Here is a 19962-nt window from a genome sequence, read left to right as displayed (position 1 = left end):
GTGGCCAAAGGATGTGATAACTGACTGACCACCATGGGGAGGCTCCTTCCACTTGCTCCCCTCCACAGGGAGGTCAGAGGTCAGGACCAGCTGCTGGAGCTGGTAGGGGTTCACTGTCTTGCTCAAGGACGCTTCAGCAGGGAGGACGCTTGCAGAGCCAGAATCTTCCAGTTGAAAGCCGAAAGGAGATTTCTACTCATTACAATACCATGCAGCAATACCATGATTTTGGTGGCTGGTTCATTATGGAGCAAAAGTAGAGTCCGCACACTGAAAGCTGACCCAAAGGTGTATCAATTTATTAACACCTAAACAGGTGATTTGTCAAACATAGAGCTCTTCAGAAGAGCTTCAGAATTTCTCAAATGAAATAACAGCGCTGCTAAATATCCATACTTAACTAGCTACAGGACGCCATTATGTTTAAAAATGTTTTAGAAATAAAACAGAAATGTGCTACAATGGCAGAATAAAGAGCAGGGAAATGCTGCAGCAGGCATGTAATTGATGTTTTAATCCATTAATTAAAAAGGCTAAGAAGTAAAAGTCCAACAAAGAGTGAAAATAGAACCCTAAAACAAAGAGCTGTTGGATTCATTTCTAGATACCACTTCTACAACTATTACTTCTAATACTAATTAATTATTGCATAGCTCTTTTATAATACTTTTACAGAGGGCTGTAAAGTAAAAGGAACAAAACAAACATTTATTAAATAATTAATCAGCTGTAATAAAAGGCAGACTTGCACCGCTGGCTCCATTAAAACCTGCTGAGCCTAACAGAAATATTACAAGACTGTGAAACAATAACATTGCCATAGCAATGCAAATATGCATAAAAGATAATTACACTATGGGCTTTAAACTTCATTCATCAGTTCAGTGCCTGCTAAATACACCATCAAATTGGAGGCAAAAGGACAATTGGCTCATTAATGTCAATTCAGCAAAATTCAGAAACGATACTGGATCCCAGCAAACAAATAAAGATGATTACTGTAGCATTATGAGAGCAGTAACAAGTTAGCAGTTAAATGCAACTTCATAAAAACAGGTTCAGCTGTGTCTTAAAAAAGAGGTACAGTGTATGCTAATCATGTTAATCATGTTTCCATAAACTTTAGGCATCCAGTCCAATAGCATGCAGCAAAATGCGCTAAATTGAGCGAGTGCAGGCAGCCAGCAGAAGATAATGATGATGAGACAGATACAGCTTACTTACTTATTTAAGCAATATCACACAAGAGGGAGTGCTGTTATACAATGTATCACTGAAAGTTAGGCTATGTCAGACTTCAGGTTTGTGCATGGATAGCTTTGTAATTTAGTCGTACAATAATGCATATTATCCTAGCTATCTTGAATAGTTGTACATGAGTATTTTTTCGTCGACTGGGTAGGCAGTTGACAAGGCAGATACATAATGTACAAGGTCAAATGGTGACTGCTGGCAGTGCACAAGGTCTCCAGCGGGATAATTTGGGCATGATGCCAATGTTCACAGATACTATTATAAATGTGTGGGCTCATATTTGTCCACGGGGAGCGCTCTTTCAACAAGCGCTCACACCAGTGGATCAGGACGCAGCGGTGCAAATTTGTTGATTACGGAAGATGACGCACGCACGTCTGCAGCCTAGCAGCAGAAAAAGACGGCATAAACAAAGTAGAAAGCTAGCTAGTTGGTCGAGCAGCTAACGTCACCTTAGCTAGCAGTACATGTTAGGCCATTTATGAAAATCTGTTTAATTGAATTGCCAAGCATAACTTTTATGCAGCTTGTCTTATGACTGATATACAATTCTGGCTGTGCTGACAACGTTAGCTAGGTTAGCTTTAGCTAACCCCAGCTAGGTTGCTAAGTAACGTAAGCGCTAGTAAGTTAGCCATAGCTTCGACGTTAGCACAAAGTCATTTTACATTACGAGTTCGTATTTCAATACAACATGTTTTGGTAACATCTGACAACGGCCATCTAATTCAACAGCGTTTGGTTACGCTAGCCATTTGACACGTTACGTTAACTGCTAACAGCTAGGTAATGCTAACGTTTGTTAGCTAGCTATGTAGTCAATGTAGGTAAAAAATCGACCAGCTAGCCAGTTGTTAACCACTAAACAAGGCTGGTTAATGGTGGGACGTTCCTAGCTAGATGACTAGTTGACTGCAGTCATCTGGACTTGGACTGCAATGTTTAGTCTGATGGCGAATTGCTGCAATTGGTTGAAACGCTGGCGTGAGCCTGCAAGGTATGTGTTATGGAGCTCCTACCCATCCATCTCCCCTCTCCTTGTCAAAGTATGCATAGTTAACGTTAGTTCCAAATGGCAAATGTAAGCCTACCAATACATTTTAGTCCCTAGTTTGCAAGAAGTAACATTGTCTAATATTAGTCGAAACTGGTGACCTGTCATGCGACCAATCTTAGTTTTTGTTTTCAGTTTTCCTTGTGCAATTAGTTACAGCTGGTTACTCTGACATTTATTAGACCAGTCAAGTTCATTCTCACTTCTGGACTAAACATGTTCAAATGACAACTGCTGAAAGACCAGAAGATCTAACAGTGAGCTGTGTGGATAAGCTTGACATGTCAGACATCTTTTTTTTTTAATTTTATTTTTTATTTCATCAATATTTCAAAAGCTGAGTAAAAAAATTAGGCACTGACTCACGTTCTATATCCTTCATTACTCTAGCTTGCTACCTGATGTCAGGTTCTCTGGACCCAATGTAGGATCAGATCCACTAGGTGTTGCAGTTTAAGAACGGCTCTTGTTTGGACATTTAGGCATTTTTTTTGTGCTGAAATCGAGCAATAAGGCCAGATGATGAATTTTCATTTTAGTTACATTTTAGCTGTGGGGGACACACCGCAGCTAATTGAATGGAAAGGAAACACTGCCTGTCTTTGTTGGCCTCCTGTATGCTACTTCTGTTCTCTATTTTTTATGGACAGTGGGCCAGTCCTGTCTGAAACCCAACCGCATTATTTTCTCAGTCTACTTGCAGTTGTTTTTAGGTGACAAGCAGCACCTTGGGTTACCAGAGAAAGAGCATGTAAAACTGTAGTAAGACCTTGAGTGTGAGGCAGCAGGGTGTGATGGCCAGCGAAATGTGCTGAGACTGCTTAACCCACGTGGTAACTGTAAGGGATCGGATCCTTTGGACTTAGGTAGAAATCCTCACCTAATCCCACAGGTCTGTTCAGTGGGTCTTTGCCTGTAGCTTGTTGCTGTGAGTGGTTTGCAGTGAGGTCGGAGGGTTATGGGTTAGCGGACAGGGGGCAGTCAGTATCTCAGTGTTCGGGGGTTTACATCGAAAGGCTTCCCTGATGAAGGCCACTTGGCTCCAGAAGACGGTTAGCTGGATAGTGCGCTTGATGTCCTTGCGGCGCAGGTGTCGTAGTTAAGTATGCTGCCAAGTAGGCTACACGAAGAGGATTTGTGTGTGTTTTAGCTTTAAGTGTGTCTCTGTTTAGGGTCTTGCAGTTTGTCTCGTTTCAGTGTGTGTTCTCTAATGGATTGGCTCCTTTTCCTTGTTTTGTACTTTTGTGTCCCTTTCCTCTTTGTTTAGGAGCATAACCTAAACCTTAAGGTTTGTAGTTGTTATAACTATATTATATTTATAAAGGGTTTGTAAAGGTGGAAAACACAATAATTTCTTGCTGATTTTTTTTAAACTATAGAATCATTCATTCAAGTGGCTCCAACTTCTCTAAGACCAGTGTACATGAGTAGAATGTGGGAGCAAATATATATTACACTCGTGGGTACGGACTGGAAATTTTAATTTGTGTGTGATGGATTTGTTGGGGCTAACTATAGTCAAAAAATAATTTTGCCCCAATTAATCTGGTTGGAAATCTTGTATTGTTCTCGGAAACAATTTTTGTTACATCTTGATCTTAAAAATAGGATGGTAACTTTGCCATGGACCATCAACAACTTTGTGGGGGCCCTTATAGCTTGCTGTTCAGGTGTGTGTGTTTTTGCGTGCGCGCATGTGCACATGTGCATCCGTCTTTCTTAGTATGTTTGCATTAGCTCACCAGCTGACTGATGCTGACTCATTCAGTCGGCTGCTGTGCACATATCCATTGTTGTCTTGGTCATTCAGATATTGACCGGCTTATCTCTGTCCTCTACACAGTTGCATCTGAGTCATCTGAGTCATCAGAGCTAATGCCGGGTAGCAGCTTTAGCCTTTATTCTTTATTTGGATAAAGAATAAAGGCTAAAGCTGCTACCCGGCTGCTACCCATTAGAGCTAATGCCGGGTAGCAGCTTTAGCCTGGGTGCCTCACAGCTGGCTACGGGGCGCTGTAGGCTGCACACATGGTTTAGGCTGGCTGTCTTTCTGCCCCGCTTCCAACTGAAGTGTCGGGAGCAGACCTGGACTTCTGGACCCCACTGGTTCAGTAGGGTTTCCTGTGTGCAGCGGTGCGGCGCTTTCGGCTTTTCAGTGTGTGTACCCTTTGTGTGTAGTCATTGTTTTTTTCCATTTCTCACCTTACAGGAAAGTGACTCTGGTGATGGTGGGACTGGACAATGCAGGGAAGACTGCCACGGTCCGAGGGATCCAAGGAGGTGCGGACCCATTATCCATGTTAATGCACGCTAACATGCTCAACTTTTATTGTGATAGATAAATAGATAATAGAAAGATTGAGTTTAATGTTCTCCACCTTGTTTACTTTGTCTAAATCACTTTACTGTAAAAAGTATTCAGTATTCAATATCATGTTATATTGTATATCATAATGTATATTGTTAAAGCTCTTGTTCACAAATTTGTATTTTTTCATCTTTTTCTCATTCTATTTGTATTTTAACTGTTACGCCAAGTCAGCTACATGTGCGTTTTATTGACCTAATGGCGTGCCTTTGCTCCGCTTATTTTATACTTTTTTTTGTCTCCCAGAGAGTCCCCAGGACGTGGCTCCCACAGTGGGCTTCTCCAAGGTCGACCTGAAGCAGGGCAAGTTCGAGGTGACCATCTTCGACCTGGGCGGCGGGAAGAGGATCCGGGGCATCTGGAAGAACTACTACTCGGAGTCGCACGGCGTGGTGTTTGTGGTGGACTCCAGCGACGTCCAGCGAATCCAGGAGACGCGGGAGGCGATGGCCGAGGTCCTCCAGCACCCACGCATCGCCGGAAAGCCTGTGCTTGTGTGAGTGCCAGAACAGGAGACGTATTTGTACGTAGTTTTCCAGAAAGTGAGTTTTCAAAGCCAGAAATCTCAGCACCTGGTGAAGTATTCATTGAGTCATTGGTATTGATCAACAGCCTCATCAAGCTCCCACAGATATAATATGGATTATGGTCATTTTGTGCTATGTGACAGGAAAAATGTTACTTAGACAGACTAGATTTAATATCTATCACAGCTGGGAGAGGGATTGCAAAGGTATTGTTTTTTGCTTTAAATATTGTAGCTAATTATACAACTTTGAATGTTTTAGCACATCCTCTTCCAGCTCATTGCACTACCACAGTCACTGACGTCTCTGTTTTCTCTCTTGGCTCCCAGGCTTGCCAACAAACAAGACCAGGAGGGAGCATTGGCTGAGGCGGACATTATTGAGAACCTGTCGTTAGAGAAGCTCGTGAACGAGAACAAGTGTCTCTGTCAGATCGTAAGTGTTTCTGCACCTGTTGTTGAACAGCAGTTGGATGACATTAAGGACGTTTGGTTTAACTGAGTCTTCAGCTATATATAGATAAGGAGCTAGGTTCATTTCTTTTAGAACAGTTCATTCCATTCCTACCGTTCAAATTAATTCACACACCCAACATTCATGACATATTCCATAAGGATGGTGTAACAAAACATAGGCCTTTTGGTGGATGTTTTTATCCAAAACACCTTGGATATTTAGCATGGGTGGCCCCAGTTGGAATGCATCCCCTATCCATGCTCCATGTCATGCTCCTCCCATTAAGCCATTAACCACAGTAGAGTAATAGCCACATTTTACATTTTCTGCGTTTAGCTGACATTCTTGTTCAGAGCGACTTACAATAAGTACATTTTGTCAACAGAAGTCAAACCAACCGTATATCGCACTCTTCATCAGTTAAGCCTTCAATAGGAATAAGTAGCTTCAGTCTCCGGCGAATGTACACTGTGACCTGAGACGCAGGGATTGAACCTGTGACCTTTCTGTTATGGAATGGTCTCTGTAATAGCCGGATTTTACAGTTTTGGCATTTAGATTAGAATTGTACCTGTGACATTTCGGTTATGGAACAATCCTTAACCACTAGGTCACATTGTGTAATCAAAGGATGGCATTAGGGAAAATACATTTCTGTTTCTCAAAACAGCTCATCTCTCTATGTGTTCCCATCCCAGGAGCCGTGTTCTGCAGTCCTGGGCTATGGCAAGAAGATAGACAAGTCCATCAAGAATGGCCTGAACTGGCTCCTCAGCAACATTGCCAAAGACTACGAGGCCATTACCGAGCGTGTGCAGAAAGACACAGCCGAGCAGCGCGCCCAGGAAGACCAGGACAAGAAGGAGAGAGCGGAGAGAGTACGGCGGATACGAGAGGAGAGGTGAGGACACGAGAGATGAGTGGCAGATAAAACCTGTTTAACTCATAATGGATAAGTGGAATGTATCTACTCTAGTTGGAGCAGATAAGTGTAAGTCAGATCGGGAAAGAAATGCATGATGGGAAGGATGGGAGTTGAGTGAGTTAAACAGGTGAAAGAAGATGGTCAGGTTGGAATGGTAAATGAAACAAGGGAGCAGTGGATCTGAAATGTCAAAATGTCAAGAGTGGCAATGTATGCAATCTCTCCGGTCTGCAAAACACATTCGGGAAAATTAATTTTTACTGGCTTTCTTAGATTAAAGTAAGAGTAATTTAAGAGGAGACAGATACATAGACATAGAATATTGCTTTTATCTAAAAAGATCAAACTACCACTGAAGAGTAGAAATACCAATTTGTAAAAATGCACCTTTTAATTAAAGTACACTGACCTCAAATCCTTTTTTTTTTTTTTTTTAATTCAGCATCGTCACTGAGGAGGAAGGTTTCATTATAATGAAAGGTTAACATCTCAACACCTGTTCTGTCCACAGAGAAAGGCTGGAGAGGGAAGAGGCGGAGCGTGAAGGCAGGCAGATCCAGGAAGAGGAGCCTGATGATGAGAACATGCCCAGCCCCTTCCAGCCAATAGGCAATGTGATCAATGAGGTGTGTGACTGTAGCATCCAACCACCACTGGACCCTGGGACTGGGTCACTTAGAGCTGAATTTATAACTCTGTGTTTGACATGTCAAAACGTTTCAAACACACAAGAGTGGTTTGTGCCTTTTGTCTGTAATCATAATCCATCATAAATGAAAATATGGATGTGTTTTACTCCAATGCTTACTAACATTAGCTGCTTTGACATTTACAGTCTATAAAACACATGTAAAACTCGTGTTTAGCTGTCGCATAATTCTGTTGTCTTTGTCTCAAAATTAGAAAAACCTCTTCAAATCACTAAATAACTGGACACGAGTCACAGCCATTTATGAAGCATGTATTCTACACTGCTTGGATCCTCTGCAACGTACACCCTTCTCCCAAGTCCTGATTTGACGGCCGAGGTCATGTGATAATTCCTTTTGACCTGTGGCTTTCATGTTCCATTCAGACCGAGGACAAAGAAAAGGAGAGGAAGAGGCAAAGGCAGCTGGAGGAGTGCAGGGCCAATAGCCTGAAGGCAGATGACGATCAAGAGGAAGAGGAGTACGAGGAGGACAACGACGAAGAGCCAGATGACGCAAGACAAACGCCAGAAAGTGCCGGTACGTGTGCCGAGTGTGGAAAGGTCCCTGCATGGCTTTACAGATTTTCAAACTCACCTCAGTTCTTGAGACTTGCAGTTTAGTTTGCATCTGAATGCGGTGTTTGAAAATGAAAACTGTTAAAAATTACTTTATACCAGCATTTATTACAACCAGTACTTTTATAAAATGTGTCTGGTGCCAAGACACTTCCTTGGAAGTGACACAAAAAAGATAAAAAATAATTATCTGTGTAGATGTGAGGGTAGTGGACAGCTTTGAAGAGCATTTGCTTGCAGCATGTGGTCACGCCTCGCACCATATGGAGAGAAAATGGGAGCTTGTACAAGTTAAGCAAGAAGTCTGTTTTTACTTTGAAAGCAAATGATTGAGCAAATATCCAGAGACTGTAGCACCTATTTGTTCAAGATGTTTCAAAGTTTTGGTAAGAGAGGCATCGAGTCAAATTTAGCATCAGTCCCACACGCGTCCCAGTCTCTTCATTGAGTTCAGACCAAGGCATATGTGATAGTTAAAGATAGATACGCAGTAAGAAAACACAATATGTTAAGGGAATAAATTCAAAACTCGGCATGTGTGTGTTGGACTGCGCTCAGGTCCAATGATGAAAGCTGAAGGAGGAGGCAGGAAGAGACTGTCTCCTCAACATCACCTAGATTCAGTCAACTTATTTTCATTTCTGCCTGCATTTGCTTATTAATCACGTGATCCATTTTGAACTTCAGAATGCGTTGTTGACTGAAGATTGACTTATTTTTGGAAAATCTAGTCTAGTCAACCCTGAGGACAAATGCCCAAATGTCTCTGTATACAGCCACAGGCGAGCAAGTCAAGAAGAAGACCAGGAAGCTGCATCTGAAGAGGAAGCACCGGGTGGACCCGCTGAGGACGGAGGACGGCCCGGCGGAGAGCCCCACCCCTCCACCCCCTCCAGGTTAGTCTGGACCCCGGGGCGAGCCTCTGTCTCAAGGAAGACGGATAGGGAAGACAACTACTGGGAGAAAGGGAAGGGAGAGTGGGGTGGAGGGAGAGATGGATTATAGTACCATTTACTTCACTTCCACTACACACTCACTATTAGATGATTCTAAGAGGTAAGAGGACAAAGATGATGATGAAATTTAAAGACAGGGATTAAGTGATGGCAGGAGGGAAAGATGGTGAAAAGGGAAATAATGTGAAACCTCTGCCAGTTTTTTTTTTTGTTTTCTTTGTCTCATTTTGTACTACTTGATCATCGCATGTCTTCAGATATGATTATGATGTGACGAATGATATAAAAACTTGAAACCAGCAATTCCACTAGTCATTTTCATCGTGTAGAATATAAAGATTGTTTGCTGTCAGATGCATTAAGGAGTTGTCACAGTGTTTCTGATCATTCTTCTACTGCTGGTATGAAAAAGGAGCATGAGTGTCACTTTGGACTTGATTTGCAGGATTTGCCGCATTTGTCGTGACCGGAGTTTGTTTGTTTTACTCTGTATCTCTCAATTTAGTGGGATGGGCCACACCCAAAGTTTCTAGGCTGCCAAAACTAGAGCCTCTCGGGGACTCAAGACATTCTGGTAAAGCTGCCTCCGAAGTCCAGCTGTGCATGATCCCTCACTGTTAACAACTATGTCATTTGTTTCATGCATTAACTCCTTCATTATATAGCTGATTCAGCCATTCACTAACCCGGTCTTGGTGTGGATTAACTCATTCACTGCACTGACTCGGTGTTTCCTCTGTGATTTTACGCAGCAGTAGTGCTTTTGGTTGTCATTTTATTTTTGGTTCCACCTGGTTATGGTTCTAGTGCAGGTTTCACTATGCTAAAAACATGTTTCTTTGGATACTTTATCATAAAAAAAATCACATACTCTAAATATTACCGCTATACTTCTTGTTTTAGAGAGGAATCAGGTGAAATCGTATGTTCTTTTAGTTTTCACAGCAGTGGTGGTAGTTTTCTTGCTGCGGCGTCGCAGAGGAAACACTGAACTCGGTCTGCCTTAAGATGTGTGTTCTGACTGTTAATTAGCATCACAGAACAACATCACTGTCTTTTTCTTCTCCTCTGCATTTTATCAGGCATGCCTTTGAATGTGTGTGGATCCTTCATGGTGGCAGACATCTTAATCAACTCAACACAGCAGTGTGTCTGTAGATTCATCCACATTTCTTCCCCAGCCTGCATCTCCCATTTACCACTGTGCAGCGTCTTACATGGCTGATGTCTGTCTCTTGTTGCTTACATTGTTTTAGGCTCATACTGACTATAAAATCCTGTAATTTTCATTGTTTTGAAAGGATTAGGGTTATTTTCATAGCTTAATGCGTTTTTGTTACATTGGCTTACATTTTACAGCTTACATTTGTTACATAATTTAATATAGCAGTAATACCTGAGAGGACGTGATCTGCACCGTTATTATTGATACGATGGTGATGCAATAGGTATGAGCCGAAGCAGAGCTCCAGAGTTCCCATAATCGTAATAGTAAAGAGCATCCTCAAGAATATTATGGCTTTTATACAACAGTTAGAAGAATACTTTTCAGACTGCCCACATCCATTGCTAAGTAACAGAAATACTAGGGGTGAGCCAATAGATTGGGAAACACAAGTATCTGATACGTTTTTTTCCGAGTACGATTGTCACCCGATCAGACAAATTACATGTTTCGTTTGGTCTCATTGGGTTCCTCTACTGTTTGAAACTTTGTCATATAAAATTAGTGTGAAAAACGCGAAAGTAGAGAACTTCCAGTTTTTCCAAGTCCAATCATACGATCACGAGTATCCGGGCTTACTGTACAGATATGGATCCAATTCTTATTATGAAGTGATCGGCCCAACCCTAATGAATACAAAAGATTAAAAAAACAGGATTAGGAAAACAAGATTATTTGCCATCTACTTCCCTGGTTACCACAGGAGTCGTCATAGCAACCACAAAGTCACAGCTAGTCGTGCTTATGTGCGTGCAATGTGCCTTTGACTAATCCATTGCCTTGCTGAAACTACCTGCTGTATAATCACACATACAGTGGTTGTGTTTGTGTTTCAGGACTTGGTGGATGTAGTCATAACCTTTCCTCCTCCCCTCCACAGATTTTTACAGGAAGCCGCTCCCACCCGTTTCAGTTAGGCCGCGGCCTAACGGCGACACTCATGACGTCATTTCTTAACCCCCGCCTTCTCCTTTATTGATTGACTTTGACTCTCCCCCAATCACGGCTCTCCCCTTTTTGCTTTCTGTCTCAAGCGCGCAGTGTATAGACATCCAAAAACACAGTCACTGCAGCGGATTGGGGATGTGGCAGCCTTGGAAGCCCGACGGACATGTTCAAAAACAGAGGGGCATCATGGGAAATGGAATCTTGCCCGGAAGCCATAATATTGTTTCACAGACTGACACAATTCGGTGTGAAACACCGGAATTTGCCTGAACTGGATTTTATTATTTTTTTTATTTCGTTTTTTTTTTTACAGTTTTACAAATGCAGTCTCCATTTGACGAAGGCATCTTTAGTGCTGAAGTCTTGTCGCTACTGTAGTCTTAAACTTTATTTTTTATTGTTAATATCAGTATTAGACGGTTTGGACCTCATGTGTCCAACTGACCTGCTTTTTCATAGACAAAGAATGTAAATATGTTCATTATAACCTTCAGTTACATATATGTTTTTGTCTGATACTGAATTATAGAGTTGTATACATACTGACATTTGAAATGACACTTGAATTGTATTTCCCCATATTGTATTCATTTGTTTTTACACATTCAGTTGCATAGTGCTAACGCATTACACTGATGGTTAAGGTGTAATTCAGACAAAGTGAATATGATACTGGGAATGTACGTAAATATGGAGAAAAGGGTAAGCTGTCTAAAGTAGAGGTCTTAGTTGGCTTTTCACAGCTATGAGTGCTTTAAATATGATCATTTTAAAGAGTGGGAAACCTATCTCTCTTTACTACAGTGGGAGCGAAATGAGGATGAGTCACAGCTGAACACAGAGGAAATTATCCTCTTCAGGGGTGAAATGTGCGGGGAGAGTAGGAGCGGCTCGCTACACCACACTGCACATGAAAAAGACTTACACTACATCATTGTTGTTAATCGGTCTATTTTAGTAATGAGATGCGTCCACATTTCACTTAAACACAAAGTTTGTATGGAAGCATACACAATGCCATGAAAAGGAACGGTACATTGTAATGATTGTTGTGATCCATGGTAGGGAACAGTTTTTGTTTTTGTTTTTTTAAATTGAGTGCTCTTTTATCGCTCTCTTGCCAGCAGCCTCTTAAAGGATTTTTCATCTTTTTATTTATTGTTAAAACTATGTAAACATTGTAAACATATATGAAAATATATTTTTGTCTTTTATTTGTCTACAGGCCTACAGAATTTGTATCCGTTCTGCTGTTTACACTGTGTATCTCACTGTTTTTAAAGTGATATTTCTCTTTGGGAAAAGGCTTCATGTGTTAAAAAACCCCTGAAGTGGCTCTGAGGTGTGAACCATTGGTGTTCTGGCATTTAAGACTTTTCTTTCTAGTCCCCCTTTTTGCTTTGGAAATAGGCAGAATTACGTCTCGAAAAGGCCAACGTACAACCCTGAAAAAACGTACATTTCATTTACCCACTTGAGTTTTTATATGGGTTGTAAGAGTTTGCAGCGTGACGATGGGGGAAAAAGAAAGTGAGCGTGTGACATCACTACAGATACCTGAAACAGCCAATATGAAGCTAATGCATAGCAAAAAAAAAAAAGAACGGTATATGAAAGGGAAATATCACTTTAAATAGAATCCACATCATTGTGTTTTTAAGTCCATAGTAAAAAAACAAACAACTCACTCCTTTGTTAATGAGCTAGATGTTTAAAAAAATATTTTTTCTACCCAGTTTGAATTTTATAACAACAGCACAATAAAAGGTGTTTTGAAAAATATTCTTAAATGAATTATAATCAAGTTGTGTTTTTTTTGTTTTCCTGTATGCAGATAGAAGTCTTTGTTTCTATGAGCAACTGCCACCAGATTATAAAAGTGATTGTTGCTTTGGAGTGTGTCATAAGGACAGCAGCGGTATGTTTTGGCTCAAACTCAGCATCAGTTGCTGCTCGACATGCAGTGCTTGTAAACTTGGCAAACATCTATACGTCTTCTGTCTGTGTCACTACTTCTGGAAATGTATTTCAGCTGATTACATTTATTTTATTTTTGTTATCTAATTTTAAAATCCAAGGACTAAGGTTAGAGATACGACTCTGCACTGTTTCTACTTAAGCCATCACTCTTGAGTGCTGTGGACAGTCTGCTTTACACCCTGAAATCCTGCTGAGAATTATTGATGAAATCTGATGTGGATCATAGAGCGAGAAAAACGGATCAATTAGGCCAATTTTGAAGGGAAAACCGCCTAACTACAGTCTTGAGGAGTCTCGGTAAAATATATAAAATGTGAAATCATTAATTATATGCCCCCAAGGCAGTTTAGCTCAACTGAAACATCTTAATGTTCTGTTATTGGATTTGCAGTCACTATGTATTCTATGCTCACATAATTGACAGTGTATTCTCTCAAAAACAATTGCTCAGAAAAACTATTCAAAATGTGAAATCATTTTTAAACCCAAAAGATGGTTGACAACAATAATTTGCCCTCCTACATTTGGTGAAACTGAACTGTACAGTGGACTGTAGATGTGATGCATCAGTCCTTTGAGATCATCTGAATTATTACTTAAAGGGAACCCACTCCTTTAAAGAACTGACTGATGTTACTTCTGTGTCCTTGGGCAATTACACTGATATTTGGTGAACATGAGCAACTCTATCTTAAAGCTATAAACCTGAAGAACTAAGACTGTGAGGTCATCAAGTTGTACAGCCTGGAGCTTCATCATTTGACGATTACAGTCAAGTCAAATGAAATGTATTTAAAGAGAACTTTTAAAAAACAGGTTTCCTACAAAGAGCATCAGAGAACAAAAGACATGAAGACAGATCAAAGCAAGAGAGGAAAACAAGAACGAAGAATATCACAATGTTTAAGATATGGACTGTGCATGCTTGACAAATTAATGAGAGACTGAACTTGACTCTGAATATTCGTTTTTGCATGCAAATGGTTGTGCTAATAATAGAGAGCCATAAAATGTGGTCATAGGCCTAGAAAATATAGGTAACCTCCCAGTCCCGCTTTCCGACCATCACTGATTCTTTCTCAGTGCGATGAACTGAATGAACTCATTACACTTATGAAACGCAGCCAGGACGTCTCTTTTGTTTCTGATTACACAGTACAGTAGTGAAGTGTCACTAATGCAAATTGAACTGCCCTAGGGCACAGTGAAAAACAGTTTTCAGTTTGGAAACCAGTGGTATTAAGCTGTACAGTAAGATAACTGAAGCTTCATCCCATGAGATATATACCATTTGAAAAAAAGGACACTTTTTATGGATGGATAGCACAAAATTAAAACAAACTGTTGCAACTTTTAAAGGATGGGAGGTCATTTAAATCCCAAATTGACAAAATGATGCTGATTTGAGTAGGAAGGCCACTCACCTTTAGTAATATTTCTTTATTCAGACAGTTGGAAAGCAGAGAGGGAGAGACAGGAGAGAAATATCTGTCAGGATTTTATTGAATACCAACAGCGGCACATGTAGCTCCAGATGCGGCTGACTTAAAACCACTTGACTCTCTCTGGGCGCCTGACTCTTTTCTAAAAATCTATATCGCATTTTTGGAAATGAGCTCTTTTAATTATCGCAGCAATCTGCTTTCCTCCACAAATAGGATTCTTTATCGTGTCTTGATTGTTCCACCATCCCCACTTTAGGCATTTCCAAACATCTGTGCGGTGCTTCTGTAGGACACGTCACTCGCAACCGGAACATTGCAGTAATGTGGCATCTCATTACCGTTCTCCCTGTTGTCAGTGTGCAGACACTCTTCATTTTGGTGAGTGATGTCATTTGTAGAGGGAGCTGATCCCATCACGCTTCTCCCGAGACGACCTGCAGGACGAGGACGGCAGATGCACAAGGATCCTCAAGCAGGTGCTTAGACTGATCAATAGAACAGATTATGGATTGGTACTTAAAGGAAAGATCCACCCTCAGATACACTGTTAGATATAATCAATTTCTGATGTCCAATGCATTCCAGGAGTAATTTTGTGTTGTAATTTACTGTTTTGTGTTTTTTTGTTGTACCCACTTACCTTCAACCTGCCTCATCTACAGTATTTCTACTTAGCGATTTCCTACATTTCCCAGAATGCCTTTGACAACCCCTAGAAAAGTTAGCAAGTGTAGCAATAGTGTAGCAAGTGAGAGTGGAGAGAGAACAAACTATGGTGTGCTGTGCCCGTTTTTTTTTTTTTACAAAAAAAGAGCTCACACATTATCGATGACAGATCTACAAATGATGCAAGCTGTGACTGCATTGCATTCTGGTCTATTGAGGCTTCTGTCGGTGGAGAAATTGGTCTCTCTTCCTCTTCCATGATAGATTTCTCCCTGTATGATTAAGGAACGTCGGTGCAAAATGTAGAGTCTAGAAAGAAGCCATTGCCCTTTGATTTTCTGCTATTAAACTCCATTGTAGCTGCACTGGAAATATCTCAACATGACGTCACATCGCCGAAGTTTGGCCAGTTATTTATGTCTTTTTCCTTGGATTTAATGTTGATGAAGTTCGAGTTTCTTTGCCTGTTCAGCCATGGTGGCTATCACTCATGCTAACTACCCAGTTCTTCTATTTATTCCAAACAAAGGAACATAAAACGCATCACTTCCTGCGCGCCAGAGGATTTTTCCCAGGAAAGACCTACCAGACACCGGGTGTTTAGAACAGCAAATTTAAAAGCTTTCCTGAACTGGGAATAGGTTGAATCACCATTGTGTTAAATCACTTGGTGATAGCGAATAGCAAAGCGGACATCTGTTTATATGAAATCTGGTTGTGCTGTTGCTAATAGGCTTACCATGATGTTGACTGAAAATGTTCTGCTCAGCTTGTTGGATTTGGTCACACACACATAATCCATTGGTAATGCAGTGACAAAACAGTGCCCACTCCCCCTCCCTCTTACGGCAGTGTTAATAACATCAGGTAATATTGGTGCTGAATTGTTCAGTTCACTGCTAAATGACGCTTGACTTCTTGGGAACACCTGGGGAAATGCAGCAGCACTTAGACATGGATGGAGGAAGCATTTAGTCTAGTATTGAGTCTTAAAAGTCTTATTTTTTTCTTTAAACAAGTGCAGAAGTCCGCCAAGTGGGTGAGATCATTTCACTTGTTTCCAGTGCAATTCAACTCATTTCAGGAATGCTCTCGAGTCAAGTGCCGTTATCATCTTGGTGTCAGTGGATTGATTTCATGGTGTAAGAAAAACTCTTCAAACAAGTGAAACTGCATTGGAAACGAGTGAAATGATCTCTCCCCATTGGCAGATTACAAACAGCTTTCCTGTTACTGAAATAGTCTCTGTATAAAAAAAAAAGAGGTTAAACAGGCAAACACAAGAACAAAATGTATTAAAACGCATTACGTTCATAAAAAAAGTAGATTAACAAATAGATTTACCCAAATGGTTGTTTCAGAGTGCCGTCTATGGACTGCTGAGTGTGTTATTCAGCGTCCTTGGCATTTCTCTGTCATCTGCTTGAAAATTGGCTCCACTTCATATAAAATTCAATAATAATCTAAAAAGTGAGCCAAGGAAAGTCAGTGAAGTTCTAAAGTACAGCGCAGTGCACTCCCTCTCTTCTTCTGCAGCGGAATCAATTTTGGACCACTGGATGTCTTTTCCCCCGAGCTTTCGCCTCGACTCTTGAGTTCATGGTCTCCAAGGCGACTTGGCAGCGCCGCAGAATCACACTGTTGTTCTCTTGTGCCACCGAGGACCTCTGTGGCACACACACACACACACACACACACACACACACACACACACACACAACACAGGCACTTGCATCATGCGCTCACTGCTCTCAAGTGTGTGTATGTGTGTGTATGTGTGTGTGTGTGTGTGGGTGTGATGACTTTTCCCAGAAGAAGTCGTAACTTAGTCTACATTTCCCCTTGTTAATTTACTGCCACCAGAGGTTATTCATGCAGAACATAACAGTGTACTTTTCATTCGAACAATTTGTTGATTCAAGGTAGACATCTCTCTCTCTCTCTCTCTCTCTCTCTCTCACACACACATACATATCCATAGTCTCTCTTTCCTTTCCCTCCTCTCCTGTATTTTAATATAACACAACAGCACTGTCATGCAGCAATATCTTCATAGCTCAGATGATGAGCTCGGGCTGCTGGTTGACTTTTAGCAGCTTTGACACAAGCCATCGAACTTGATTTGTTTGTCTGTGTTGCCAATCTGCAAATTCGAACCAAACGACTCAGAGCGTGAACTGACAGCTCTAATTTGAGTTTGGCTGTGATGAAAGGAGGAAAGTTAGCCTACAGTCTGAGACTTGACAGACTGGAGCAACCGGAGAGACTGTTGATAACACAGTGTGTGAGTACAGTACCTGAACTCTGCTGTGTTCACCAGAGTTCAACACAGCCTCCATGTTGTATGAGATCACGATAAGGCATCTCTATAAAAAATAAAATCTGATAACAGAAATTGACTGAATCCGAGTGTGAAATAAATACGACTAATCAGTCAAGGTGAATGATGCAGAGATAAATTCCTCAAATCATTATTAAATCACATGTCACAAACATCTTTTGAAGTGAGATGCGTTAATGAGCCCCTTGGGGTTTTCTTGTCTTACCTGCCCAGTTAATATTTCATCTCTCCTTTTTAATTTTCATTATTTGTGTGAGGGAATAAACTAAACTCAATACGTAAACCTAACCGTCAAACTGCGCTGTCCAAAACTGTTATATTACTTTATTGGGTCCAGGTTTTGAGCTCCTTACACCAGGTTATGCGTCTTTGTGTATTGGCCTTGTTAAGCTCGCTGTGTACAGTTTTTCCATCTCCTTACCTGAGAACGAGAGCCTTTCATTCCATTTACCTTTAAGGCTTTTAGCTGACGCTCTTATCCAGAACAACTTACAGTTCATAAACGGGAAGGCATTCAGTGTCTTACTCAAGGACACATGGCAGTCGATGGACGCATTGGCTGCTCACAGGGATCAAACCTGTGGCCCTTATGTTACAGAACGGTTGTTGATAGGGTGTGAATCAAACAATTGTAAGAGTATGTTGGATTGAGGGCATATCAGATAGGATGCGCGAGTAGTGTGATACCTTGAATAATGTTAAAAATATATTTTGGGAAATCTATATTTGTATCTGTAGAGTTTTTTTGTTCAATCATAGAATGACAATCCCCAACAAGCATTTTGATATTGAATGGATGTTGATACGACGCCCTGCACCAACGATGAAAAACGTTGTAAATATAGTGCCAAAATGAAAGCTGAGATGACATCTGTATTCCTCCATAGCTGCCAACTGCATCATTTTTTGTAATCGGAGACCTAAATATTTCTCTGATATCAGTTCAAACCAGTTTCCAAAGCTGTTCTGATATGAGTTTTTACTGTGCCATCATACCATTTATCACAGGACAGTTCCCTTTAGATAAACCTGTTTGGCTTCACAACAATGCTGCAGGAAGGCCTTCCTCTCTTCCCGGGCCAATAAACAACACACTGTAGATAAATAGTTCATATCTGAGAGACAGAGGGAGACAGAAAGAGAAGGAGCAGATACACCAGAGAGGAGTATTAGGACACATTATGATGAAGTCATCACTGTAAAACTACTTTTTCTCTCATCTTGTATTATTCTGCCTGTGGTCACGCCTGCTCACACACCAGACTTCTAGTAAATGGTGGTGAACGCTTAACCAGGCCAGTAGAGTACGGTTTGTCTTCCTTTGCTTAGGTAGCGTGAAAATACACTTGTCTGTGTGTGTAGTTGTGGAGAATGATCAATAGTAGACTTCTATTACGCGGTGGAATGAGTTGCAAATAAATGCCTGCGGTGCAGCGTGTGTAGACAAAAAATGTAAACTGTCATGAAAGCCTGAGGGTTAAATAAAGAGCAAATAATGAACAACTGCTATTGTGATTCATGATTTGTGCATCTGTCTTTAAAATGGAATAGAAAAGGTAAATGGGTAATTGAGTGTGCTGGTGTGCTTGAGGGGGTCCGCAGCAGGAGGTTCAGCCTATGGGAGCACACCGCTATATTTGGTGAATCGAATTTTACACTATGCAATAATTCCCTGCTGCCTGCAGAGGGCAATGCAGTCCCAATAATCGCTGCACTACATAAATAGGACGGGGAGTTGGGAATAGTTGAGCGCTATTAACAACAGTGAGTCTCTCCATTCATCTGGGCTGAATAGCTTCTTTTAGCGTGTTCCCAGAGCCGACATAGTGTCTGACCTAAGCCTGTTGACTATAGGGGAACAAAAAGCGTCTCAGGAGAGGCTAAATCTACTGTATTCTGCTGGGAGCCGGCAGCCGATTTGAACAAAACAGGCAGTGGGTTTTCATCCTTTAATGCAGCCCATGTACTGGAGCGTTATGTAACGAAACAGAGCAGCCAAGGGCAAGTGGAATCGTGCGATGAACAGGTTTTGACTGTGCACCTATAGAGCGCACATCCACAATGCGGTCGGTAAATGTACACACTGACTGATTAACTGTTCATTTACCACTTTCCCACCAATCAGAGAGGGGGAGTAATACTGTACTAAGGTGGGTGCATTGGGGTGGGGGGGGGGCAGTACAGTATATCTAACAGCACCCCTGGTAATACACATGCACACACACAGATACAAATCATCATCTGCTTCACGCATGTTTACGATCACGTTGGTGCAGAGTGCAGCCGGCAGCGGCCTGTAAACTCCCTGTCGATATTTGTTAGCCCACTAGGGAATCGAGGAGACTCATTACAGTATTGTGCCGTGCGGTCCTGGCTTTCGCCCCCCCACCCCACCTAGCTCGATCCAGTTGGCCTTCACTATGCGGATTGCAAAGTGCAGCACCCACTGCAGCTTTTAGTGAAAGCACTGAGGGAAGAGATGAGGGGAGAGAAGAGTGAATGACCCAGGACCCATGGACTCCAGTCTTTGTTAAGTTAAATATCACATCG

At 41.3% G+C, this 19962-nt stretch overlaps 1 protein-coding gene across 3 annotated transcripts; it reads left to right on the top strand.

Annotated features, from left to right (window-relative positions):
* The first annotated feature begins 1773 nt into the window (after positions 1–1773).
* On the top strand, positions 1774–12742 carry arl13b (ADP-ribosylation factor-like 13b). Of its 3 annotated transcripts, none has more exons than XM_071918042.2 (10): positions 1774–2251; positions 4518–4588; positions 4923–5172; positions 5533–5638; positions 6358–6560; positions 7096–7210; positions 7660–7813; positions 8628–8747; positions 9313–9381; positions 11067–12742. In XM_071918042.2, the coding sequence occupies exons 1-10, from the start codon at positions 2193–2195 to the stop codon at positions 11078–11080; spliced, it is 1161 nt and encodes a 386-aa protein (XP_071774143.1). In that variant the 5' UTR covers positions 1774–2192; the 3' UTR covers positions 11081–12742. The 3 variants fall into 3 exon arrangements, with proteins under 3 accessions (XP_071774143.1, XP_071774108.1, XP_071774151.1); XM_071918007.2 differs by having other exon boundaries at positions 10913–12742; XM_071918050.2 differs by lacking the exon at positions 9313–9381.
* The last annotated feature ends 7220 nt before the right edge of the window (positions 12743–19962 follow it).

The sequence above is a fragment of the Centroberyx gerrardi genome, chromosome 21 (genome assembly GCF_048128805.1).
Source record: "Centroberyx gerrardi isolate f3 chromosome 21, fCenGer3.hap1.cur.20231027, whole genome shotgun sequence".
Lineage (NCBI taxonomy): Eukaryota > Metazoa > Chordata > Actinopteri > Beryciformes > Berycidae > Centroberyx > Centroberyx gerrardi.
Note: the sequence above shows the minus strand (reverse complement) of the source record. Positions and strands in the feature narration are given on the sequence as shown.